Source organism: Macrosteles quadrilineatus, unplaced genomic scaffold (genome assembly GCF_028750875.1).
Source record: "Macrosteles quadrilineatus isolate MER2022 unplaced genomic scaffold, UCM_ALF_1.0 Scaffold_2__2_contigs__length_208266976, whole genome shotgun sequence".
Classification (NCBI taxonomy): Eukaryota; Metazoa; Arthropoda; class Insecta; order Hemiptera; family Cicadellidae; genus Macrosteles; species Macrosteles quadrilineatus.
In genome coordinates, this window is record NW_026542595.1 from 124,934,699 (window position 1) to 124,960,861 (window position 26,163).

General features: G+C 35.0%; 2 protein-coding genes across 2 annotated transcripts in view; both read left to right on the top strand.

Moving 5' to 3' along the window:
* The window catches only part of LOC128987490 (ATP-binding cassette sub-family C member 3-like), a 42,095-nt gene extending 30,004 nt beyond the window's left edge, over positions 1-12,091 (top strand). The window contains exons 17-31 of the mRNA XM_054408358.1: positions 422-602; positions 1,029-1,140; positions 1,874-1,976; positions 2,514-2,733; positions 3,289-3,509; positions 3,958-4,047; positions 4,256-4,346; positions 5,164-5,272; positions 5,661-5,787; positions 6,596-6,694; positions 7,517-7,663; positions 8,899-9,057; positions 9,690-9,856; positions 10,355-10,549; positions 10,996-12,091. Of these exons, the coding sequence (XP_054264333.1) occupies positions 422-602; positions 1,029-1,140; positions 1,874-1,976; positions 2,514-2,733; positions 3,289-3,509; positions 3,958-4,047; positions 4,256-4,346; positions 5,164-5,272; positions 5,661-5,787; positions 6,596-6,694; positions 7,517-7,663; positions 8,899-9,057; positions 9,690-9,856; positions 10,355-10,549; positions 10,996-11,107 (2,133 nt within the window). The 3' untranslated portion in view covers positions 11,108-12,091. The remainder of the gene's footprint in view (positions 1-421; positions 603-1,028; positions 1,141-1,873; positions 1,977-2,513; positions 2,734-3,288; positions 3,510-3,957; positions 4,048-4,255; positions 4,347-5,163; positions 5,273-5,660; positions 5,788-6,595; positions 6,695-7,516; positions 7,664-8,898; positions 9,058-9,689; positions 9,857-10,354; positions 10,550-10,995) is intronic.
* A 2,619-nt stretch (positions 12,092-14,710) lies between these two features.
* Positions 14,711-26,163, top strand: part of LOC128987586 (ATP-binding cassette sub-family C member 3-like) — a 40,387-nt gene continuing 28,934 nt past the window's right edge. The window contains exons 1-9 of the mRNA XM_054408516.1: positions 14,711-14,983; positions 20,837-21,013; positions 21,568-21,690; positions 21,909-22,046; positions 22,795-22,920; positions 23,030-23,229; positions 23,669-23,854; positions 24,714-24,888; positions 25,655-25,823. Of these exons, the coding sequence (XP_054264491.1) occupies positions 14,939-14,983; positions 20,837-21,013; positions 21,568-21,690; positions 21,909-22,046; positions 22,795-22,920; positions 23,030-23,229; positions 23,669-23,854; positions 24,714-24,888; positions 25,655-25,823 (1,339 nt within the window). The 5' untranslated portion in view covers positions 14,711-14,938. The remainder of the gene's footprint in view (positions 14,984-20,836; positions 21,014-21,567; positions 21,691-21,908; positions 22,047-22,794; positions 22,921-23,029; positions 23,230-23,668; positions 23,855-24,713; positions 24,889-25,654; positions 25,824-26,163) is intronic.

Consider the following 26,163-nt stretch of genomic DNA (forward strand, 5'->3'; position numbering starts at 1 on the left):
ACAAACCATTATTTCATTAATTATTGACTGTTGTTGTTTAATATATATTTTTATAAGTCATGTAGCACTTAAGATATCTATTCTAGTTTAGATTTGGCATTTATATGGAGGCAGAGCATATCTTCATACATGTAGCTGTAAGATAAGATAATCATCGTATAATAAAGTGATTTTACTAGTTACATGACTGTATCTGTTGATGAAGTTGTAGTAAACAGATAATTACCTTTTTTAATCTATTTAAAAATATTAATAAAGTGTATAAAATAAACCAACATGTGTGCAATATGAGGTAGGCTTGTATGTAATCACTGTGGAAAGGATTTCTGAGGAAAAGCTATCTTGATGACATATTTCTTAGCATCTCTACATGTTTATAAACATCTACATGTTTATACAACAAGTCAATTTTTATTTTCAGACAAGACTTTTGGTCACTCATGGAGTCACGTTTCTTCCCAAAGTAGATGTTATTGTTGTGCTGAAAGATGGAATGATCTCAGAAATTGGTACTTTCAAAGAGTTGTTGAACGAAAGAGGTGAATTTGCAGAGTTCCTAGTACAGCACATCACAGAAACTGAGGATTCAGAACTGGAATCTGGTGAGATACGATTGTTAATTAATTAATTAATTATGTATTTTTAGGGATAGGAGAAAAATTGATGTAGTTTTATTGACCACCCCCCCACCATAGAGAGTTCTAGTGTAGGCCTATTGTTGGAGTTTTTTTTCTTGCAAGTTGATCTTAATCATGTGTGACTCGTTTGAAATATTAATTTTGATAACAAAAAAATGTCAACAACCCAAATAAATGTATAACTATCATAAATGTAAAATAAATTATACCATCAAATATCAATACTAACCATTAATTTTATTTAGCAATATATTACTATGGCAAAACACTTGTTCCTATGTATGAATTTTACATTTTAAAGGATGTTTTGTGTAAATACAATTTGTCTATGTCTACTTATGAAATATTTTAGGCCAAAACAATAATTAATGTTTGTCTTACATACAATAGAAATTGAAGAAATGGTAGAAGAAAATCCGCTTTTGAGAGCAAAACTGCAGAAACAGACGAGCAGTGTTGAGTCTGTACGCTCTGTTAGATCTGTAGCTTCGTCTGGAAGAAGGTTGGTACAGTTTTTAGTTTGCTGAATTACAGGAAATAGTTTTTTTAAATAAATTTAGGTACTAGTAGTAAATTCTATATATTATTTAATTAAACTATGGAAAACAATCTTGAAGGGTTGGATTTCAATTTTATACTTCACCAATTAGTTTCGGTAATGTGACTATGCTGTTATTCATTGCTTACAAATTAGGAAGTCAGTTGGTGGCGCCACAACAAGTTATAATCCTGTATTACATATCTTGAATACTGTATCTCATTTTAACGAACCATGACCGACTATCCAAAAAATTCAGTTATCCAAACAACCCCAGTCCACAAGTGTTTTGGATAATCAATTCTCTACTGTGTTTTAAATGTTGTTAGATGCCTATGCCTTGATTTACTTTCCATAGCTCCAAAATCTTGAACGGGTAAGAATTAGGCATTTTCCTTGACACCAAAACCCCCTTCCCCACCTTAATATGATTTCAAGGGGTAGCCTCTTTTCCCTTGTATTTGCCTTTTCATATGGGCCACAGTGGACCGTGCGCGATACTTATCCAGCAAAGCAAGCGGTGAGCTGGTACAGTACAATGGTGAACTGTACTAATAAAAAGTAGGGACAGGTACCATGGATCCGAACCCACAACATCGCTGCCTTGGGCCACAAGTTATATACCTGTTTGCATTAGTGAACAACCAGTTGAAGGATTTAGATTATTTAGAAACTTGAATATAATATTATTTTGCAGAAAGAGCAGATTGAGCTCGGTCAACAGTGATAGAAGGGAAAGTATCAAGTCTCCTGAACCTGCCAACCAACTTATTCAGATTGAAAAGGCTGAAACTGGAAGTGTGAGTAAAACTATAGATTTTAAATTACATTTAGATGAGGCGGAAAACCAGAATGCATATTTTCAGGCAAATATGAGGGTGATTGTCAAATGAATGAGATTAAAGCCTCGCCACTAACGAATATCAGTTGGAGATATAGTTAAAACCGTTTGGCAAAAATCCTTCAGGCAAGGAAAACTTGGTCCAGTAACAACTAGTACTTTGACAAGCTACTGGTTTTTTTCAAGATCGAAGACTTTCTGATTATTAGGCAATCATTATAATTTCTAACCTAAGTTCTAACGTCAGTTTTCTGCCCATAATTTAAAAAAATGTATGACTGCAACAAACTTCCAATCATTTTTGTTTCTAATGATCTCAAGATTCAATGAAATGCTAGATTATAGGTTGTTTGAATTGTTACAAGTAATTTATATTCATGCATAATTAGTGTTGTCTTACGAATTTGACAAAATTCATTGTCCCAACAAATTTAGAAATTGTTGTTGTAACAAATTGTTCTGTTTCGCCACTTAACGCTCATGTTTGTTCTTTCAGGTAAAAATTGGTGTGTACGGCAGCTACATTCGCTCCTTCGGCACTTTGCTAGCCCTAGGCTTTATGCTCTGCATGGTGCTGTTCCAAGCATTCAGCGTCGGGGCCAACGCCTGGCTCTCTGTGTGGACTAATGACAACGCTGCAGTGGTCAACGGTGTCCAGGACACGTCCAAACGGGATTACTACTTGGAGATATACATGTCCTTTGGCCTCGGACAGTGTGAGTTATTCTTCATTCGATCCTAATGATTTTATGATTCCTACCTGACTTCAGCTAATGTTTGACCTAACTTTGAACAGCGATCTTGGTAAAAAAATCTTCAAGTCAGGGAAATTTTATCAACATGACCTTTATGGTTATCACAATAAGGACACAACAATAGCTTAGTAGTATGTTAGTAGGGTTTACAGTTTCTATTAAAAACACATTTTGCTGGCTTGAGTATATTGAAAATAAGTTTAAGTAAAGGTACACTTTTAGGGGAAAGCAGTGCAAACCCATTAAAATGTTGTGAATACCCTGGGAATCAAAAAGGCCCCTCTTTTCCCAAGGTTGGATGTGCTGGAGCTTCATTAGGCTAGCAACAGACCCCAATGTTTTGCATAAGCTCATAAAATTTAACATAATCCTAACTATTTTCTAAAAACAATGTCATTGATCCACTGTCATGCCAGTGTACTTGCATAAATGCTAATAAATTACACACAGGCGTTAAACGTCCCATCTTCTTAGGGTCACCATAAGTTTTACCCTACCTTTATATTTTTCCTTTAGTGTTGTCCACCTGGGCAAGTGCATTCCTCCTTGCCTTTGGATCAGTCCTGGCCTCCAAATATCTCCATCTGTCCATGCTGGCCAGAGTGCTCCGAGCTCCTATGAGCTTCTTTGATACGACCCCTCTGGGCCGCATAGTCAACAGATTCAGCAAAGATATTGACATTGTGGACAACACATTGCCTGGAAACCTCAACTCTTCCATCAACTGCTTCGTTTCCGTAAGTTGTTCTTTGAAAGTCATTCCTACCTTAAATTACTCAGTACACATTATACACTTGCCCAATTAGTTGGTTGTAGGTTCAATCGTGTCCAGTAAAAATATTTTTAATGGTTCAATCAAAACTTAACCCAGTTGGCCTTGAGCATTGGACCTGGCAGTTGGCATTGGGATTTAATAAATGGCCGAAGCTAAAAAACCAGCAGATCTTAGTCAGTAACAAAGCTGTCATTTTATTTATTCAACTCTTATCCTTTGCTTATCTTTGTCTCAAAATACACACCATGATATGTGTTTACGTTGTAAAAATGTCTCTAATTCTCCTTATCAAAATATATACATTTTGCATGCATTCATGAATGCATTTTATATTTTACTTGTGTATTTTATTCTGATACAAAACAAAAATGCAATACCACTGTTATATTTAAGTTTCCGATTATTTTCAGGTCGCTGGAACTTTGGTTGTTATAATTTATTCCACGCCAATCTACATTTTTGCCATCATTCCACTTGGCATTCTGTACATTTTAATCCAAGTAAGTGAAACATATAATTCTCTTTCAGTTTCAATAAAAATTGTTATGATAGGTATGTTTTTGATTTAGTATAGACTCATATTAAGTTTGTATCTTTAAGGGAACTTAGGTTGTAAGACTTTTTATGAATATTTTTTTTAATTAACTCATTAATTTTTATTTAATCTTTTTTATATATATTTAATGTGTTTTACAATTTTGATCGTAGAGGTTCTACATCGCAGCTTCTCGGCAGCTAAAGAGGATTGAATCCGTGACTCGATCTCCAATTTATTCCCACTTCAGTGAAACAGTCAGTGGTGAGTTAAAAAAATGTTTGATGAAAACAATCAAGTACGTTGCAAATTGAAAATGAGTTCTTGTAATCCTAAAACTTAAAATATATAAATTTGCAATTTCAGTCAGAATTAAAAAATATTTAGCTTACTGTATTGGCTAAAAATGCTGTAAAATCTTGAATTTGTTATGATTTCATTTCTGAGGAATGCTGGTTATTCCAATTCTGATTAATTTTGGAGATTGATGCCCTTTGTCATTGGGCAGTCAGTTAGTTATGCTAATAAAAGGTTAACTCAAGGTAGTAGCAATATCAGAGTTTCGACTGTTCCCATACAAAAACCAGTAAAAACTCTAAAGTCGTAGAAAGACAAAAAACACAAGGTAAAAATGTAAAAGGGAAAAAACTCACCTTTTTCAACTGAGTACACATGTAAATTGACAAAAAAATGTAACATGTTTTTTTCTGTGTAATGATACTTTAACATTTTATTTCATTGCCACACATCTTAAAATCTCATGGTTATCTGTCTTACAAATTGTCTGGATAGACGAATGGATATTGGGCTCGCCTTCAAATCTAAAGGTTGCTGGTACGATTCCAAGTGAGATTGCTACCAGACCCAGATGCCGTTTTTGTGAATGTGGTATCAAATTGTCAATTAATAATGCTTTCTAACAACAGGTCAATGTTGAATTAACAAAACCATCATTTGGATCGTTTCTTTAAAAAAAAAAGTAATTACCACTGGGTATACCAATGGATAGACAAAATCTTAAAAAGTGTGTTAATACTTTTGTCCATGTAAATGCCTTGGACTAACCCATATCTGATCGCAGGTGCTTCATCAGTTCGAGCCTATGGTGTGGAAAACCGGTTCATCCGAACGTCAGAAGACAGAGTGGACTTGAACCAGATGTGTTTGTATCCCAGCATGGTGTCGAACAGGTGTGTTTTTATTTGACAGGTAATGTTGTAGAGTACAGTAGATTATCAATGACGAAACACAAACCAGCCGCAACAGCTTAGGTACCGGTAACCCAAAAAAAGAACATCGCAAACTTGTTAAAAATTATTGAATGAATATGTTTCTTTGTTGTCAAGCCTCGAGGCTTTAGGTTACGGATGTTAGCTGGACTCATCGACATATTATGGTTAAAAGAAACTAAGTAAACTAACTTTTTAAAAGTTTTAGTTTCTTTTATCTTAGTAAAAAAATGGCTGAAAACATGATTTGTTCCCCCATTGGAATTTTACCATTACATTTTTGTAATACCCATTTTTGCTGTAGTAAGTAACTTTTACATGATGTTTGGTATATAATTGTGTTTCTTAGATGGCTCGGTGTTCGGCTGGAGACTGTAGGCAACCTCATGATATTCTTCGCAGCTTTGTTCGCTGTAATCGGCCGAGACACTTTGAACGCTGGTATCGTCGGTCTCTCCATCAGTTATGCTCTTCAGGTATGTTTTGATTATGGATTTTTACATAATTTTTTTGGTAATTTGAGGGATGGTCAAGTCTCAAAATTTTGGGAAATTTTAAATATTGTTATACGAGACAAGATTTCTTTTTGATCCTAAGATTTTTCGAGACAAGAATACAAAAAAACGCCTGCAGAAAGTCAATGCAATACCCGCAATACAGGAGTGCGTTGTGGTTGCGTTTCCTTTGCGAAGGCGTTTTTATTTGATTAATTATTTACATGTAAATATTACTTGAATTATTTTATCATTTGAGGAGTTTTGTTAAGTGTAAGCAGTGTGAGGCATGTTTTACTACTGTAAACAAAGCCAAAACAGCTATTTTATACAAATTCAAATTGATATTGATTTTATTTTAGGATAAATTTCACTCTATCCTGACTGCTATCACCATGTATCCTAATCGTAAACATTTTTAATAAGTTAGGCATAATTAATATACATTTTTTATGCTGATGTTTTTTGATAAAAGATTTTAAATATTCTTGCTTATTATTATTGTTTTTGTAACAGTCATCTAACAATGTTATAAGATCAGGTTAAAATGTTGAATGTGCATTTCCCGTTCTGTATGACAAGGGAAATCCCGTCTCGATCTCGTCTCAAAATTTTATGAGAAAAAAAATCTCGTCTCAAACTAAAAATCCAATCTCGTCCATCCTTAGTATTTTTTGTAGGTTACTAATTTGAGTGAGTACACGATTAAATTATGCATGTTTTTGTGTACTATTCATTAAGTTTCTTAAAAGAAAATAATTACATCACAATGTAATACAATTTTTTTTAGATCACTGGTGTTCTTAACTATGCAGTACGTCAGGCGTCAGAAGTAGAGACAAATATCGTATCAGTGGAGAGAATCAGTGAATACTCTCAAATTCCACAGGTAAGTTGAGATGCTTAAGTGGTCTGTGGATAAGTAGCCAAGTAACAATTCTTTTATAGACTATAATTATAAATTATAGTTGCGTCAGAAGTTTCAAAAGGTTAATATGTAATGCCATAGATGACCCTGCGCTTTCAGCTCTAGTATGTTGTGCTGGAATATAGTTTACTTTTATACTTTAATCTGAAATGGCAACCATACAAAGGTATGTATTTTAAGCCAAGTATGAATGAGTGTAGGATGATTGTGATGAGCAAGGAGCTCAAGCGGCAAGCACTGTGTGGACATTTGTATCACACAGGGCAAAGAGTCTTCTTCCACTGTGAGCATTGCAGTACATGATCGTTAAAGATGTGGTGTTGGACTTTGCCCTAGACACTAGCTACTAGTGCTAGACACTACTTAAGTGAATCATGGAATGTTTACTTTATGATTTATATTTATATTACTTTTCTGTGGGAGTTCTGCTTCTAATCATTAATATTCTACTTTTATCCCATTTACCTATATACTTAGCCTTAGTATTTGATTTACCATAGAATTTATACAATTTTCAAAAGAAGAGAAAAATACATATTTGAACTTGGATTGTGTTGAGATTTAAGTAGGCTACAATCTTAAACATCGAAAAGAATTTAGTCGTATTTTATGCACAATAAATTAATTAGAATATTTAAAAGTTTACTTGACAACTTATCTTACTTATGCTTGAGTTTTTTCGCAGACCAGCTAACATCAAAACTTTCCTGCCTAAGCTTACACAAGTTGATGTTTTTTTCTTTTACTAATAAAGCACATTGAATATTGTATATTTGTCACTAGGAGGCTGCATGGCAACTGCAGTTCCGCCCGCCAACAGAGTGGCCAATCAATGGTGCCATCAACTTCCAGAACTACCAGGTTCGCTACAGGGAGGGACTGGAGTTGGTGTTACGAGGAATCACTCTCTCTGTCAACGGGGGAGAAAAGGTACTTTACCTACTTATTTATTGTTGTGGCCACTGGTACCCTAGATAGTATTTGGGGGGGGGGGCAATCCCCATTTTATACATCTCTTCATCCTGTGTCCTCCTTCCTCCTTCCCAGCTTTCTTTAGTCCTCTTCTTTCCCTCTTCCCAGCTTTCTTAAGTCCTCCTCCTTCCCTCTTCCCAGCTGTCTTAAGTCCTCCTCCTTCCCTCTTCCCAGCTTTCTTAAGTCCTTTTCTACTTGGTCCCACCGTCTCAATTTTGTTAGCGAATTTCCCTATAGGGAAGTAGCTATTACCGTAGGTCTCATGGTAAGACTTAGGCCCAGGACCGATTTACTTTTTCATTTTGATGTCCCCAGAGGCCAAAAACACCATTCGTTCAAATTTTTATATATGTATATATATATATATATAGATATATATATATAGATTTATATATATATGTGTCCGTGAACACGATAACTTGAGTAATTTTTATCCGATTTTGATGAAATTTGGTTTGAAGGTGTAAGGCAGGATAAACTTGAATGAGTTCGCGATCCAGCATGATCGGACCATGGGAACAGGGTTTTATGGGGTAAAAATTGGTTTTTCTCACTTTTGACCCTCAAAACACAAAATTTCCCAATTTTTCTCTAAACCTTCTTAAAGAGCTTAAAAAAACAAACAATTCAGTATATCAAAGTGTTTTTGTACGGTTATTGGTTACGGAGAAAACTAAAAAAAATTTTAAATTTAAAATTCCCATGTTATTTTTATGGAGAATATTGTAAAATGTTGTAGTTTGCTTGTTTATGGATATCTTTTGATCAAACTTGGCAAATGTATTCATTTTCTACTAAGCAATAATTATTTTACTTAAAATACCCACTTTATTAGTTTCCTTGTAGCAGTAAACCTAGGTACTCGTTAAACCTAATGTTATTTAAATAGGTCGATTGAAAATCAATTCAGCCAAATGGAAATTCGCTTAGATGGCAGGTTTGCTGCGGCAGGGGTATTTTGGTCTAACAAGGGGTCTTCTACCTTCTGGGTTCTCCAGTACTTTCTTTGGTAAAGAGTTGTTCCTCTTTTCTTACGAGTAAGATATGTCATACTCATTTCATCCTTCTACTCCCTACCACAGCGGCAATAACATGATCTTTAAATAATTCTCTGAGTTTCCAATTATGTAATTCTCTCAATATTTATTGCCGACAAGTAAGGTTTTAGTCTGAACTAATTGTTTTTATTACAGGTGGGGATTGTGGGCCGCACAGGCGCAGGCAAGTCTTCTCTCACTCTCTGTCTCTTCCGTATCCTGGAAGCAGCCGGAGGTCATATAGCCATTGATGGCATCAACATCGCAGAAATGGGACTGGGAGATCTCCGCTCCAAGCTCACCATCATTCCACAGGTTCGGTTTGTTTAGAACCAGATCAAGTTTATAAGTTGGATGTATACAAATTTGATTACAAAATCAAATCAAATAAATAATTGTAATAAGTAATAAAGCAGCATTACAATAAATCAATGGAAAAATTATCTCATGGGCGTGATAAGAGGTCTCACTGGATGTTGACTGTAGTACCATAAAAAAATGTTACGCTTCTTAATCTGTTGTAAAGATAAATACATCTTTTTGAGCAAGGCAAGGATGGACTATGGATTGGGGAACAGTAGCTTTGGTCAGTAATTTAGTGGACTTAAGTGGAAGTGGAGACTTAAGTGGTGGAGTGACAGATTTTAAATATATATTTGACATTTGTACAAAAAAGTCACAGAGGTTGGGACAACTTTAATTAAAAAGTGTAATTATAATTCATTTTTATAGCCCCAGGATTGTGTTTAAAAAAAAAGTGTAGACAATGAAAAACAAAATAGTCCTACCAAGGTAGTATTTTAAAGAAAGCAATAAAAAGGTTTTTTTAAACATAAAAACATTTTACGTATTGAAGTCTCACCAGTTTCTCAACAGATTTATTCATTTTGTATAGAAACCCCATCTTGAAGGTGAAGTACATTATTAATTTTTTTCCTTCTTCCCAGGATCCTGTGCTGTTCTCTGGCTCCTTGAGGATGAACCTTGATCCGTTTGAGAAGTACAGTGACAGTGACATATGGAGAGCTTTGGAACACGCTCATCTCAATGACTTTGCCCGAGGACTGGCAGCAGGACTCAACCATACCATCACTGAGGGAGGAGACAATGTCAGGTAATTGACTTCTGAATTTCTAGAAAAAAAATTGTAGCAGTTCTGATAGAACAAGCATTATTATACAATCCGGGCTTTTCTGTATTATAATTTGTAATGTAACTATTGCCATCACAGGAAATTTTTGAACATTTTGCGTGTTTGCAAAGACATCACCATTGTATTCACTAACACAGCAAGCTAACATCATCGTCTCCCGCAGTTGCAGCAAATCTTCTAACATCCACAGTGATTATGAAAACGCCGTTGTTATCTCTCTCGAGTGTTGAAAAATTATTGCATAGTAGCAATCAGCACCAAAATACATAGTTACATTACATAGTTACATTACATAGCAATCAGTAAACCAAAACCAACATTGTTTATCAATCCTTAGGCTCATTGGATTCTAAAACGTAAATTTACGTAAATAGTCACGGCTTTGGTCATAAGTTATGTCTTTGGAGAATATGTTGGATAAAATGTGTCTAGGCTCTAGTCTTAAACTTCTTCTTACAGTGTTGGTCAGAGACAGCTGATCTGCTTAGCCCGAGCTCTGTTACGCAAGACCAAAGTGTTGATCTTAGATGAAGCAACGGCAGCCATTGATCTGGAAACTGACGACATAATACAACAAACAATCCGCAGAGAGTTCAAGGACTGCACGGTGTTGACTATAGCCCATAGACTCAATACTATCATGGACTCTGATAGGTAGGTTTTTATTCATTATCAGAGATTTTGAAAATTTCTAATTGATTACCCTTTACTAGCGTTACCAGGTAGGTTATCTTGACTCCAAAACACAGATGAAACAGCGCTAACTAGAATTAAAGTCCTAGGTTTGCCTTTAATGGCTATGTCTCTTTGCTATCCAATTTTAATTATCATTTTTCACTGACTGTAATTTTAAGAAAGTCATTAACTTTGAACTTATAATTCATTGTAATAACTTTTTATGAACCCAATACTTTTTGGCTTTTTTAGGCTATGTTCACTGTCCTACTGTACAGGGAGTTACATAACTAATTAATTACATTATTAATTAATTAATTAATTTTCATCCCTCTGAATAAATTCTTGATTATCCAAAGTTTAATGACAAATGACTGAGTTTATTTCCCAACATTAACATTATGATAATTTTGTTTCTGTTTCAGAGTTTTAGTCCTTGATAAAGGCATGATCAAGGAGTTTGATTCCCCGACCAACCTCTTAAGGTCAGATTCTACCACCTTTTATGGAATGGCCAAAGATGCTGGTTTAGTGTAAAATGCTTTACAATATTATCTATACGAAGTGTAACTTTGAACAAAAACTTTACAGGGTAAGTTCCTCACTTTTTAAGTTTTGTAGAGAAAGTATGTTTTTATTTCCTGAAAATATTAGTTAGATCAGTTGTAGAAAACTTAAAACCAGATATTTTTCATTGTACATTATTGATCAATATTTTTTATGTTCCAATATAAATCTGTAACATCACTTATAGCTTTAAAAATAACTGTACAGTGTTAAGCTTTCAAACTTACTGTGATATGGTGAATTTTACGTGCCAAAATGAATTTGGACAAAACCTAGACTTAGGCTATATTGATACCGGTAATGTAGGAAAATTAATGTTTAAATAGCTCTACATCAATCTGTGATCTTTTGATTTTTTGATTTAGATTTTTTCATATATAGCATACTATATATTTTTATATACATATACAAATAAGTTATCACATTTGAAAGACACATTTTTCCAATAGGGTTATAGTTAGCAGAATAAATTAAGTATTCTATAGCATTCTTATTGTTGCTAATAATGTAACGATAATATGTCAAGGTTTTACACATATTCAAACTACAGTTTTTGTTAATTTGTAAAAATATATATATTTATACTTTGAATAAAAAAGCTTTTATACAAAATCGTTCCTTGCTATTTTAGGTTATAACTGTAATGCCAAACTGGCAATAATTTTTTTTTATTTTGTTGTACTTGATTTTCTTGAATACATCACATACATGTATTATTTTACTACATATCATAGGTGTAGACTGTTATTATTATCAGCAAAACCAGCCCATCGCTTACAGTGTTACTTAATTATTATATTACTGCATTTGTGAACCAATACTGTACTTAAACAAACTAATGAATCAAATTGTCTAAAATTATAATTTAGATTTTGTCAAGAACGTAATTATCAAAGGTTGATAAGTGTTGTTTTGTTAATATTTGTTATTAAATAATGTTTTGTTTTATTATGATTTGAATAACTTAATCACTTCCCTCCAGTTTCCTGTGTTGTTTTCTCGTTGGTTAAGACAATAATTTTGTGTTATTTTATACATATAGTGTAAGATTCAAACTATAAATAACTTTGGTTTTTACGAAGGTAGCTTGTATGGAATTTTTAGTTACTGCTAAGCAGGGTTGCCACCTTAGTTCAGGGAAAAATCGGGACATTGCCCCCTCCCTCCCGGATTAACATAGGCTTTAATACGGGCATAAGGATCCAAAATCAGGACTGTCCCGGCAGAATCGGGACGAGTGGCAACCCTGCTGCTAAGTGCTAACCCATTTGGCCTGAGGATGGAATCACGTATCCAGCAGAGGTAAAAGTGAGCCAAAATATATGAATGACCAGTACTGATTACATTAAAGTTTTAAGTGGACAAGAAGACCAGAAACCCAAGGAAATGCTGCCTTGATTTCATATTCTTGCTCACTGACATTTTATATATGTTGACTGTTGAATAAAAATTTATTCAAATGTTATGGCTATTATATTTTGTATCCTGTACATTTGTATCATGCCATTAAAATTGTATCACATTTTAAATGATATTTAAATTAGAAATGAAATCGAATTGCAATTGAAAAAATGTACATTAATTCCCAACCGAGATCAAAAAGACATGTTAACTCAATGAAGGTAACTTTTATAGCACTACAACCTGTTTACGATGTAAACATACTGTAACATATATAACATTATACCAACGTAAACTTTACGTTGTGTGTAAACCGTGGCAAAGAGCAAACATGTTAATCTCAAGATAATGAAACAAAGCCAACGACTACAAGATAAATCTTCCAAGCCTTTCAAACAAGTTGATTCATTTGTTGAAACAATGACTTGCCAAATAGGAATTATTTGTTTGAGATTTTACCAGTGTTAAATAATTGTTTGTTAAAAACAACACAAAATCTGGTAAACAAATTAAATAGCTGGGCGTTTTTGTGGTTACATTGCTTTGCGTAAATGTATATAAAGTGTTGGGGGATAATTTTAGTTACAAGGTGACCGACTCACTCCTTTGCATACAAATATAATTTTGTTTATTTTGTAAAATGTTAGTGGTCTAGCTCTTCTCTTTTCTTTGCAATAGCCTGTACAAATGGGGGTCAAAAGCCTGAGTATGGGATGAATCAAGCAAGGTGGAGGAGGTACACGTTAGAAGAATATTATGGACTAATCAATTTGATTTTTTTTTAGGACGCTAGGCTCTTAATACAGAATTGTTTTTCACGTTACTTCATGCCATACCTAGGGATTGGCCTTCAATTAAGCTTTTACCCTTTAGTTTAGAATTTCTGATCGGTGATCAGAGAAGAAGCAACACAGATCGAGGATTCAAATCCAGTTTTGGTCGAGTCTCTCCAAACAATCAGATGGATTGTTTTATGCCTTCTGATGATCAGGCATTTTCCTTATTTTTACAAATATTTACACTGGGTTTCTCAGTTGAATACTCATTTTACAAGACAAAGCATAACAATTTGTGTACATTTAAGTAGAGGCAACAAGATCTGAAAGTTTTAACTAAATCTATGAAGATGTTCTATGTTGCACAATTTTAAAATTATTGTCCAAAATGACTTGCAGAAACAATAATGAAGATAACATGTGTGGTAAGTGTTAGTGTTGTGATTGTGCAATCCATGGTTGGAAAGCAGGGAAGGATAAGTGCCACTTATCTGGGAAACTGATTAGCTCACAGTTCTGATAAGCCTCAAGGTAGCAGGAACCAGGGAAAGTTTCCCCATAAAAGGGTAATTCAGAATCGGAAGCCACTCATTGATTAAATGCAGGTTTAAATAGACTGTCACAATGTGTTAAAATCAATGTTTAACTTGCACATAGTCATTAGTAACTGACAATAGGGGGAAATGTAAACACAATTATGAAATTTAAGTTAAATAAACATGCACAAATTCCTTTTACCTATACAATATTGACCAATCCATCCCATTAAAATCCCCTCAAAGGACTAAAAATTATTTTACAGCAGGCATATTGTAATTGGCTTTATTTTATTTTATTTTTTGTATACCCAACTAATTTTTCACCAAAATGTAATAGTCAAATTTACAGAATATTTTTTTCTTTTTGCAAATTCCTTAATCCATTAGCATTAAGCCCTATGATAACTGTTAAAGTGAGAACTCCTGTATCTTTGACAAATTAATAATGCAAATCATGTGAATAACAAATTAACATGTTACAGTTTAGCTTACTAAGACCAGTGACTAAAACCTTTGAAATAAGAAATTATAATGTTACCATTGTCGGGTCAGATTGCAGTGTTTAGTTTCTGCCCTTTGAAGAGTTTTTAACAGGAATATACATTGTTTTGACATTTTTCTGACAAAACAATCTTAAATAATCCCAAGATCTCAATAAATATAACCTTTCCTGAGATATCTCGGCATGGACACACTTTTACACTATTTAGTTGAGTTGTGATAGGGTCGTTTTTAGTGGTAGGGAAATTTATTTTCCCCGCGAATTCGGATTAGCTGGCCAACCTGATCGGCAGCAGAGGAATGTAGGAATAGAACGGAACAGCTGTTCCTATCCTAATCCCGCGTCCCGCAGCCCGCAGTCCTTCTACTTGTTTTGTTCTTTTCTTGTAGGTTACTTTCTTTTCTTCGCTTCGCTTCACTCCGTTTGTTCGTGTTGTCGAGGAAGCTTGTGCTGGTGCTGGTGTCTTTGGTGAAACTGTTAAGTTACTGGTGTTTGTTTGTTTACATTAACATTTTCGCGATCAACCTATTGGTGTCTCAGTGATATATTGTTCCTTTTGTTGTGATTACATGATTGTCTTCCAATGAATATTTCCAAAGATGATGCATTTTGCAGCTCAACATTTTTGGTAAGTAGGGTGAATTTTTGAACCGGCTTTAGGTTATGAAATGTTGATAAGGTTAACGTAATAATATGTAACACTGTCCGTTATCACCTTCATTGCGAAATAGCAAATACAACTTACATCTTAATCTATAACTAATAATGTATTAATAACTGCCTATATTTTAATTATAGTTTTATTTACAAATTGTAACGCATATTGCAATTATTTTTCACTTTTAACACAATTTTGAGACAATTTACGAGTTAAATCGTATTTAAAAAAATCTTGGAACTATTTTTAGATTGAATTTTGCAAATAAATTGCTTTGTTATTTGAAAAACTGTGTCGAATATGTTGTCAAATTTCAAAGTATTGTCTTAGGGTAATTCATAATAATTACGTCTTCAACTTAATGATAAGCTACCAATAATTATTTGGACTATAAAACACTGCATGATAAACTAAGTTATGCCGATAATACCATTTTTGCAATACAAAACTAGCTTTAGTCAATGGTCAAATTTGTTTGAACAAAAATATTACCCAATATAACTCATTAGGTACTTGATTACCAAGATTTAAAACAATCACTCTCCAATTGCTATGAGTGAGAAATTTTACTAAACAATTTAACATAATTTTATTATATATGACCATTTTTGCTATTTTTGCCGTTGATTGCTGTGAATCAATTTATCTCCTTTTTAATGATTTTTAAGGCTATGTTAAATTCTAGTAGACTACATTTCGAGCATTTTAGCAACAATTCCCAATTGAAACTTTGCTCAAATTGTTTGAACTCTCTGGCACGTCTGTCTGCGGTTTTTTGTATCCAGTTGGATGTTTTGACCTTGAAGATGAGCGGGCTCATGCGAACTCCTTTGATTACAGTAATCGTCAAGGTCATTACTGATTACGGTTACCTCGCCCTCGCCATCTGTGATTATCTCGCTACACGCTAACAGCTGTTACAACTGTGTTACAAACAACCATTGACTAGGAAAGGTTACAACGAATTGACGAATTAAACTAGCAAAAACGTGTCACCTTAAAATTTAGTATGTAGCCATTAATTATCCTAAGGGCGGATTAGGCATAAACCTCAGAGGTAGGACACACGTTTCAGAATAATATCAAGTTTTAGACTTCTTGGAAATAAACTTAAAATGTGTGCCATCAGTTGCAATGCGTGATTAGGTGTGTTTGTGTAGATCCATCTAGCTTAGAGAAATTGTTAAGTTTTATAAAAGTGGTAGACTAAAATAGCAATAGATACTGCAAGTAGACTTCCCACCCTTCTGTGATGATCTGAAATATTTTCTGATATTATTCCAGTTTTTAAGCGTAGGCCTAGATAATTGCGTTGCTGGGAAATCAGTAAGACATCCTATAGCCGTTCAATAGTTATTTTAAAAACGAATCATTGAACTTAAAGTATGCAAAATTATAATTTACACTAAACCGTTGTCTCCCTACATTCTGTGGCTGTGTACAAATATCCACCCATCTTTAAAATCTCATTTAGGCAACATTGAAAACAATACAGGGGGATAAAAGGTTAAACAAATATATATGCGTAGTCACGTTACTAAGTTTGTTCTCCTTATTGAGAAGAGTTCACAAAAACTGCATGGTCACGCTAGAAAATAGTTTTGGTTGCCGAACCGTGGGTACTAAACTCGCGCATGATAGCTTTTCTCTTTTAAGTTTGGATAATTTATAAGTACTAGATTTTAGGGACTTTAAACACTGTGTTACAAAATATCTCCTGTGTAGATCGTTTTCTCGAATATATACTCCACAAGAAGAGAAGAGAGTTTTGTGTATGTGCGAAGACTCGAAACAATTGAGGCAATTACTTGTCGGAATGAGTCATTGTTGTGTTTGGTCGTAATTTGTCAGTTGTCTACTTGTGTTGGCCCCATTCGACCAACGAAGAATGTCCCGATTTTTTTAAATTCCTTACGGCAAATGCTAATTTACAAACGCATTCGTTCAAATAAAAAACAAATTTGAAAAGATAAAAAATTACAGAAATACCTATAAATAAAAAACAATTCAACCAAAGATGATGAAATAATTAATAATTTCCGTTTCAACTATTGGATATTTAAACTATATAGTCATCGTTTCAACTAATCACTCTCATAGTTCAAAAACGTGTGCTTCTCATCTAATTGTTGCCAACTATTAAGGTACACACTGATAAATTTACCAGGAAATTAGACAAAAATTATACACTCTCAAACGTAATTGGTCGTGAACACACAACCAGACGGGCTCCTGATTTCACAATTGGACGATAAGTGTCCTTGTAGAATCATGGGAAAATAATTTTATTTAACCATTCCAAAATGTCCCGTCACTTTCAATGATTTAATGTACGAGTTTTGATAATATGACGAGCATTGAGCATTCATTTACTGAATAACTCGTTTATTCAACCAAAATAACAAATACAAAAACGCATAAGTCATGTGTCAATCTCTTTTACGTCTAAAAATAAAACTACGGCACTTCATAAACTTTTGTGCACAGTCATATCCTTTTTAGGCAACATCCGTTTTTTTAGTTGAATATGCACTTAGGGGAGATGTATTTAAAATTCAGATCCATAGTGATATTCTGATCTTTAAACTAACAATAGTTAACGTATAATAAGTAAACGTAAATAGTTAACTTATTCATTATTATTTATGAATGGCTAGTCAAAGTTTTCAATCCACATAACAATTATTCTAATGTGAAATAGTTCATCGTTGACTCTTGAACATTTTTGAACAACTAATTGTTTGGGCGATTCCATTATTGTGTGAACACTACACGCGCGTAAAAGTCCTCAGCTGCCTACAGCTTGCTGATAAGGAAGATGAAGATGCAGCACATGCTTTGTGCTATTTTCTAGGAATCCTATCAGCACAGATGTGCAGTTGTAGCTTCAGCAACCTTTTCCGATAAATGCTACCTCTGTAGTAAGTTCTCGGGGTGTTTTTAAACGTTACCCAAATGTCTACTACCACAGAGAATAGTTGTCTGTTACTACTAGTACAGAATGTGAAACTGCGTAAAATCGTACTGTTTTCAACAACAAGATGGCGGAAACCTTAGTGTGAAAGTACCGTTATTATGGGTAAGGTGGGAGTACAATTTTGTTTGAAGTTGAATGGATCAATGACATCAAGAACGGCTCGAATGATTTTGATTAAAATGTAGTATATTATTATCCTTTAAACTAAAAAATGGTACAACCACCTATGCTGTAAAAATTACAATTCAAAAGTTATTGCAATTTTACCCAACATAGTTATAACTCAACTCCCACCGCTTACAAAAAAACCTACGCCTACAAGGGGTTTTGACAAGCTAATGGGAGAAAGTATCTGTCAGATTGTTGATACAGTTTATTTTTAATTTAACTGATTTACCAAAAGGTAACTGAGGAAATCGTGAATGGTAGTCATGCGATTACAAACGTTTTTAATACACATTGACAAGTCATTTCTGTGACCTTTATCCTTAAAAAATGTACAATAAGGCTTTTAATCAATTATTGTTTTCGTCTCATCAAATTCAGTTGCTGTTTACAAGGGGTCGTTTGATTTGCGGTGGGAAGAAGAAGAAGGGATGCATTGTCAATTGTTTACTACAAGCTCGACTTGGCTTCGCCAGAGGTTTAGCGTTAAACACGCTGTAAATTAATTCCCTTCGACACATCTTTTGCCCCATCAAACAATAACCTTATCCCTTACCGACACGTCGACGGCACGCCCCGCCTACGAGCAAAAACAACCCTTAGTTTAGACGTCGGAGTTATCTTCTTGTGTTAAGATTATCTGTTTTATTCAAATGCAGGGATTGAAATATATACGTGTTATTCGTAAACCTGTTAAGATTAGTAACCGAAATACCATGTTTTCACTAAGGCCTCAATACATCGATGAATAAACATATCGAATCATAAAGTTGTGAAAATAACAATAAATAAACAGTAGGCCTACATTAAAACACATCCCGCATCGTTGACCAATAATAAAGGTGACTCAATAAGAGTGTACAATATCAAACCATGGCATTGATTTTTTAATTTCAATTCGTAAACTAGGAATATATCGTTAAGATCTGTGGACGTTATTTTTGGGGTCAATGTCCTTTTATCGTGTCCTAGTAGTCCAGTTATCATGGTGCCTGTCCGATAAAAAATAACAATAGAATGTAGGCCTTAGGCCGGGACAACAAGACGCGGATCATCCGCGCGGACGGACCGCGGATGATCCGCGTGGTCCGACAACACATTGAATCAAATGAGAGTGGCCACACGGGGCGATCCTAAGCCGCCTGGGCGGATTGTCCGCGCCATGTCGCGGATTGTCCGCGCGATCATAAGCCGCGTTGGAGGGGATGACACACGTAGTCTTATGAGAGTGGCCACACGATACGGATTGTCCGCGCGGTTGGAGCTCATTTTCAAGCATTTGTAGTTGTTGTTTTTTTTTTTGTTTTTTTTTAGTTTGTGCTTGTGCGTTTCGGGTTATAGGTGTAAAATGTTCGATACAGACAAATCAATAGAACTTGTTAAAGAAAATGTGGGAATCCTCATGTTGTACATTTCTCATGAGTATATCTTCCTCAGTTATATGCGGTCAAAGCAATTGAAGTAGCTCGTCAAACGATGCTAGATGCTATCTACATGCAATAGCAACAAAAAAAGACTCCGAACTATGGTTTCGCATGTGCTCGTAAAAGGTTTGGAACACAAATGGTTTATCGGTTATGGACTCATTTATTTCTGTTTGCCTTAGGCTCTAGCTCACCACACGCTTTTAATGCACAAACTAACATACGTGTTTCTTCCATGACTACAACGAGAACGAGTGAATTAAACCATGTTAGAATCTCAGTACGTAGGCTGGGAAACCTCAACCGGAAGCGGTTCATCCGCTCCGTGTGGCCGGGACATCGTCGCGCGGCTTATGATCGTACGATCATAAGCCGCGCGGACGATCCGCCACGTGTGGCCCCGGCCTATAAACTTAGTTACCCGTTGAAACCATTGTTTCAAAATTATCCCAGAACGTTATACAACTCTGGATTAAAATATTTTCTTTCGGTTTTTAGTTCAATAGTGTATATCAGCCAGAACAAAGTACAAGAACAAAACCATTAGCCTGATTCTTGGGTTGTAAATTCTCTAAGCCCAATTTTGATTGTGTGAGGTCGTCTTATCACTTATCACTTAGAGTGACTTGCGTGATTTGTTCTTATCATAACAACTACGACTTGAATTTCCCTAGTGTGTAAATGTTATTGTCTGTTTTTCTCTAACTTCTTCAATGTTAATGTTCTCACTTGTCAAGATTCAAGATAATTTCTTTCCATTATGTACAAATAGTGACATATTTTATGAAAAAGAAAAATATTCCTCACAAGACTGTTTAATTTTTGGTAAATATTTGTTCAGTCCAAACCTTTGAGAGATTGAGTTAGATAGCAAATCCTACCTTGGTAAAAATCTCACAAAATATTCGTTTTGAAAACTATGTAAATGTTAACAGCCTTAGAAATAAAGAATTGAATATTTAAAGGGCTTAAAGCCATTTTTGAATATTTAGTGTTTCCTAAATAGCACAATCTACTTACATTCTACTTTGGATGTGGATATTTGGAACAAGAGTAGCCTTTCCAAATGAGTTTGAAAATACAATAACCTGTATCAGCAATCTGACACATACTATATCCCCAGATTTAATTAGAATACTCATTATATTGGTTTTATTTATATTTTTAGGAGTACCATACTAAAGCCAAGATATAATGGACAAGCTTGATATACTGATTTGAATCATACAACATCTAACATAAGCCTTGACATTTCAGGACCCAGCGGTCTCGTGGGATACTGAGGACCCAGACCTGTCTTTGTGTTTTGAGAAGACTGTTCTGACATGGACTCCATGCTTGGTGCTGTGGCTCGCCACTCCGTTGGAGATCTGCCTCATCCAACGGAGCAAATGCAGGGACATCCCTTGGAGAGCCATCAACCTACTGAAACTGGTGGGTGAATTTGTTACAGACCATGGCTATCACAAAAATAGTGATAAGGAAAAATGTTCAACTTATATTAATCTAATAACAAGCTCCCTCAATTTTGATTAGGGCCTATATTATATTTTATACCTTTCTTTGATGTAAACATACATACATAATTACTTTCTGTGTATACCATTGTAGGTATATTTAGTTAGTTATGCTTGATTTGTATCAACATCTAGGAATTGCTGAAAACAGAAGTTAAAAAATAACATGCACTATTTTTATCTATCTATTTTTAACATTTGTAGCAGTGGCGGTTCCAAAGGGGGCTACAGGCGCTAAATCCCTCGCCATCGGACCCTGGGAAAATAAATTTTAACATACATTTTGTCCTAAAAACGTTTTGAGGTTTTTGCATACAGTTCTAGATGATAAAATTTGCTTTAGAAAGTTGCCAAATGGCTTTAAAAGTACTTGTACCATGATCCCCCCCCCCCCCCGTAGCCCTCCCTCGACAAGATCCTAGAACCGCCACGGATTTAGTATATTAACAAATTTGTGTGTTTTTGTAACAGGTTGGGAACTTAGCTCTCATTGGAGTTAGCGCTGTCAGCTTAGTATGGTCAATTTTTAATTCCAAGGAGGAAAATATTTATCCTGTGGATGTATGGACACCTGCCATACAAACTGCATCATTTGTAAGTATACCATGCATGCATATTACTAAAAATAGTTAAAAATGTCATTTACATACTGAGCAGTATTCACTCATAACAATTTGCTATCAAAAAGTCTTTCTAAAAGTAAAATTTTATATTTGAAAATGTTTTCACATTATCTCATCGTTATCCTTAACTATCGTAGCTACAAATAGTAAATACTATTAAATTTGCTTTCTTTATTCAATGTTTAACAGCTGTTAACAACTGTGATACTACTGTGGAACCGAGTCAGAGGCCGACACACTTCTGGGGTGTTGTTCTTCTTCTTCCTTTTGCTCACTATCGGAGGAGCCGTTCAGTTCAGAACCGAGTTGAGGCTGAGAAGTAAAGAGGTAAATAGCATATTCATAGAGAATAATACAATGTGTTGGAAATTAGTGTTGTTACCAGTAGCCTACAATGCTTGTACTGTAGAGTACTTTTGTCTACCAATATCATTTTGTAAAAAATTCATTTTCTGTAAAGAATGGACTATATTGAAACCACACCATGAGTTTTTAGTTTGTCGGTTGGTTCTTTGTTTGAGGTAGTTGTGAAGATGATCCTTTGCAGTCTGGTTTTAGTATAGGCATACCATGGTACTGACTGCAGTAATGTATGGGAGGACAAAGTTGGTCGCATGTGTGGTTTCAGAAGAATAGCCCCAGAACAACTACCCCCCTCAAACAGGTCTCTAGGTCATGTTGACATCAGTGGACGGGGGGGGGGGGGGATGTATCAAATAAAATTTTATATATACATAGCATCACAGTTTGCTGTTCCAGTCGTGGATCCGGCTCCAATATTGGTTAGTTGGCAGATTTCGTGACGTCACGTTTCACCTGGGGGGGATGGTTTTCCTGAGGATAGTATTCTGCATCGCCAAATGAATCACTTTGAATGCTTTTTGGCAGCTACCGTACTGGGTGACTAAGTCTGTTCTTTCTTTTGCTCCAAAAATACAACTATGCTCAGTAATGGAAATCCTATAACATAAAGAAAAACTTTTATCACTCTACGAAGTCAAAAAATATCAAAATAGCCCTTACAATTACAAAACACTCTTTTTTGGTTGAATGTTCATTTACTTCTTTGTTTCAGATAGATGAGGAGTCAAACTTCAAGTTCATACTTTACATGATCTACTATCCAATTGTGGTTGTGATGCTGATTTTAAATTTATTTCCTGACCCACCACCAAGGGAAACCTTCTACCCCCAAAGTAAGGTGGGTTCAGTATGTTTAACTAGTTGAACTATTTTTAAAATTAGGATTTAAATAACAAACTTCAAATTACTAAACCATTTTATAAATACTTTATTTTTAACTTTTTCAGAAACTATGTCCAGAGGTTCACGCATCTTACGCTTCAAGAGTATTGTTCGCATGGTTCGACCGTTTGATATGGAAGGGTTTCAAAAGTCCGCTTACAGTAGCAGATCTTTGGGACCTGAGGTTTCAAGACACAGCTGGCCAAATTATTCCCAGATTTGAAAAGTATTGGTTTAGGTCACCAACAATACCGGGAGTTCCAGAGTAAGTACATTTTGATGAAATATTAAATTTATTTGAATCATGTATTGAATTTATGAATCTCTTAGATCATTATGTTTTGTGCTAGAATACTCTCGATATGAAAGGAAATGCAATTTTTATGTAGGATAATGAGAATGCTAACAATGTTACCGTCTGAGCCAACGGCTTGTATAGGTTAAAAAAAATCATAAGGAAACTCACTTAACTAGAAACAGGTTAAAATAATGTAGATCACAGTTGTCCTAAATAGAGTTTACCGCTTTTTTGTGATGCATTTGAAAAACATCGAAACCTGAAACTGCCACTCATTTTTCGTTTATTTTTTGCATTTCCCATACCAGGCACTGTATCGGGTAAAATAAAATAATTAAGACAAAAGTTTGGTAGCCAGGTACACAAAAAAACTAAATCTCCCAAGCTTAAAATTAATTTTTTTCAGGGCATTTACAGCAACAAATGGAAAATCATCTTCCTATGGAACACTTACAAGTCAAAGGAACAGATCCAGAAAACCCATTTCAATCCTGGGCCCGACAATTAGAGTATTGTGGTTACCAATTATAACTGCAGGAGTCGTCAAGTTATCTGGCGACATGTTGGCTTTTGTCAATCCTCAACTGCTGAAGTAAGTAAAGACTAATTTATTTTCAACAATTGTTTCTTTATAGGATTTCGGGTTATACACACAACTAACTTACCAAAGAAAAGAGTCTAGGTAGTTGAGAGCACAGAAAAAAAATTCACAACACAAAAAATGATGTTTTGCCCATTTAAGGGATTTCTTCTGTAAAAAGTTGAAAATGGCAGTTACAAAACTGAAACTTTTTGAACTAACCATATCAGTCTTGCCAAAGGGCAAGTTGATCAAGTTGATTTAAAGATTTACAGTTTCTTTAATGTTTTTTAATATGTTCTCAAAAAATTGCTTTTTTGGGTGGGGGGAATGTTCGGTACTTATTTAAAATCCTTAGATTGGTGCTACCCTAACCTTACCCAACGTTATCTACGGCGAATCGTCCCCACTCTGACTACTGGAGACGCTCCTCACTAGCATTGCCGACAGCGTCACGGGCAGACGTCCTTTTACTTACATCATATTACATGGACTCTCTTTCAATCTCATTGTTTCACAATTAACTTCATTTTATGTCAGTCTTAGTTTTCTCAATATACCAGTCATTTCAACCTCACCAGTGCTAGTCATTTCCCTTGTTGTTGGAACCGCACCATTGGTGTACAATGCTGTTTTCTACACCGCTTCCATCCCCTGGACTAAACATTCACTACCTTGGACGTGACGGACATCATCCACCTTCGAGACATCCAACATCCGACAAGGTAACGGTAGCGCCAGAATTAACTTTATTATGTTCAAACCGCTGTACGGCTTTCTGCTAAAGACCGTACACGTCAATACCATAATACAATATGCTGAATCTGCTTGAATAGTTATGTATAAAAGTAAATCTGTAACCTGTTTACAGTGTGATGATAAAGTTCGTAGCTGGCAAGGAGTACATGTGGAGAGGTATCCTCTACGCAGTTGGGATGCTTGTTTCCGCTCAACTGCAGACGATATGTTTCCATCAAAGCCTTATGACGATGTACATCGTTGGACTGAACTGGAGGACAGCCCTAATGTCTGCTGTTTATAGAAAGGTATTTCTTTTATCGTTGTTATAGTACATATGTGTTATAGATTCATACTTGCTTTTTTTGTGTGTTTTCCTATGATATTGGCATTTTTTAAATTTGTAAGGGTACAGTGCAACCTCTGATGTTACTAACGTCAAACTTTTGTAAAATAGCATTAATAATTGATAACTAAATGACGAATGGCATCTGGGTCGGGTAACAATCTTAATTGGAATCAAACCAGGGAGTTTCAGATACATGAGGAACCCAAATATATTCATAATCACATTGTTCACTCATACCTTCTTTGCTATCAAAACAGAAAAAAAACCAAATTTTTTCCACCTGATTTAGTTTCTTTCAATTATTGCTGGCCAAATGAGACAGCTTGTGAGATGAAATTTTTTCCGACTTTCTAGATATCTGCTAGTTTACCAAATGGCCTTGCTAGTTTGTTAATAGCAATACTGAATCAATTTGGTAATCATTTCACAAAAATATGTACTTTGCTTGAAAATGTTCTAGGTAGCACTTCTTAAACTGTAAATATGGAAAAAACCAGTAAGAGTAAAGTTAGTCAAAAGGATACAAGTTAAGTTAGAAACTCAAATGTTATCACTGTTTCTTTACCAGTGCCAAAAAAAGGACGTAATTTTAAGAAACACTGAAATACCCTCTGCCAATTAGGAATCACCTTTTATCTGTACACATAAAACGATCCCTACCAATCACAACCTCTAAAAATAAGTTCCAAGAACTATAGCTACACGCTTATCTGTGATTGTTTTAGGCTCTCCGTATTTCCAATTCAGCTCGCAAGACCTCTACTGTAGGGGAGGTGGTCAACCTGATGGCGGTGGACGCTCAGCGATGTGCGGACTTTGCCCCGTTTGCCCACATGCTGTGGACGTCTCCTATCACCATCGCGGTCGCTCTGTACTTCCTATGGCAAATACTGGGTAAATGACTAAAGATCAGTCTGTATGGATCAGCTGTATTTATTCAGATGTTACTCTATGGTTTGGAAAGTTTATAGATTAGATTTTACATATTTCATCCACTAAAACAAATTTAATAGTATATTTTGTCTTGCATGAAAAAAATCTGTTTGTAAACTATGGGTTTGTGGGTCTAAAGTAGGTCTAGAGGCTAGACCCACAAAAATGTGTCCCTAGGGAGCAAAAGCCTTTTTTACTCCATAGGGAGTAAAACTCAGCTGATTTTACTTGGTTGTGAACTTTGATTGTAAGCAATCAGTAAAAAGGACTTCCTTAGCCCTGAAACGCATGCATTGAAAGG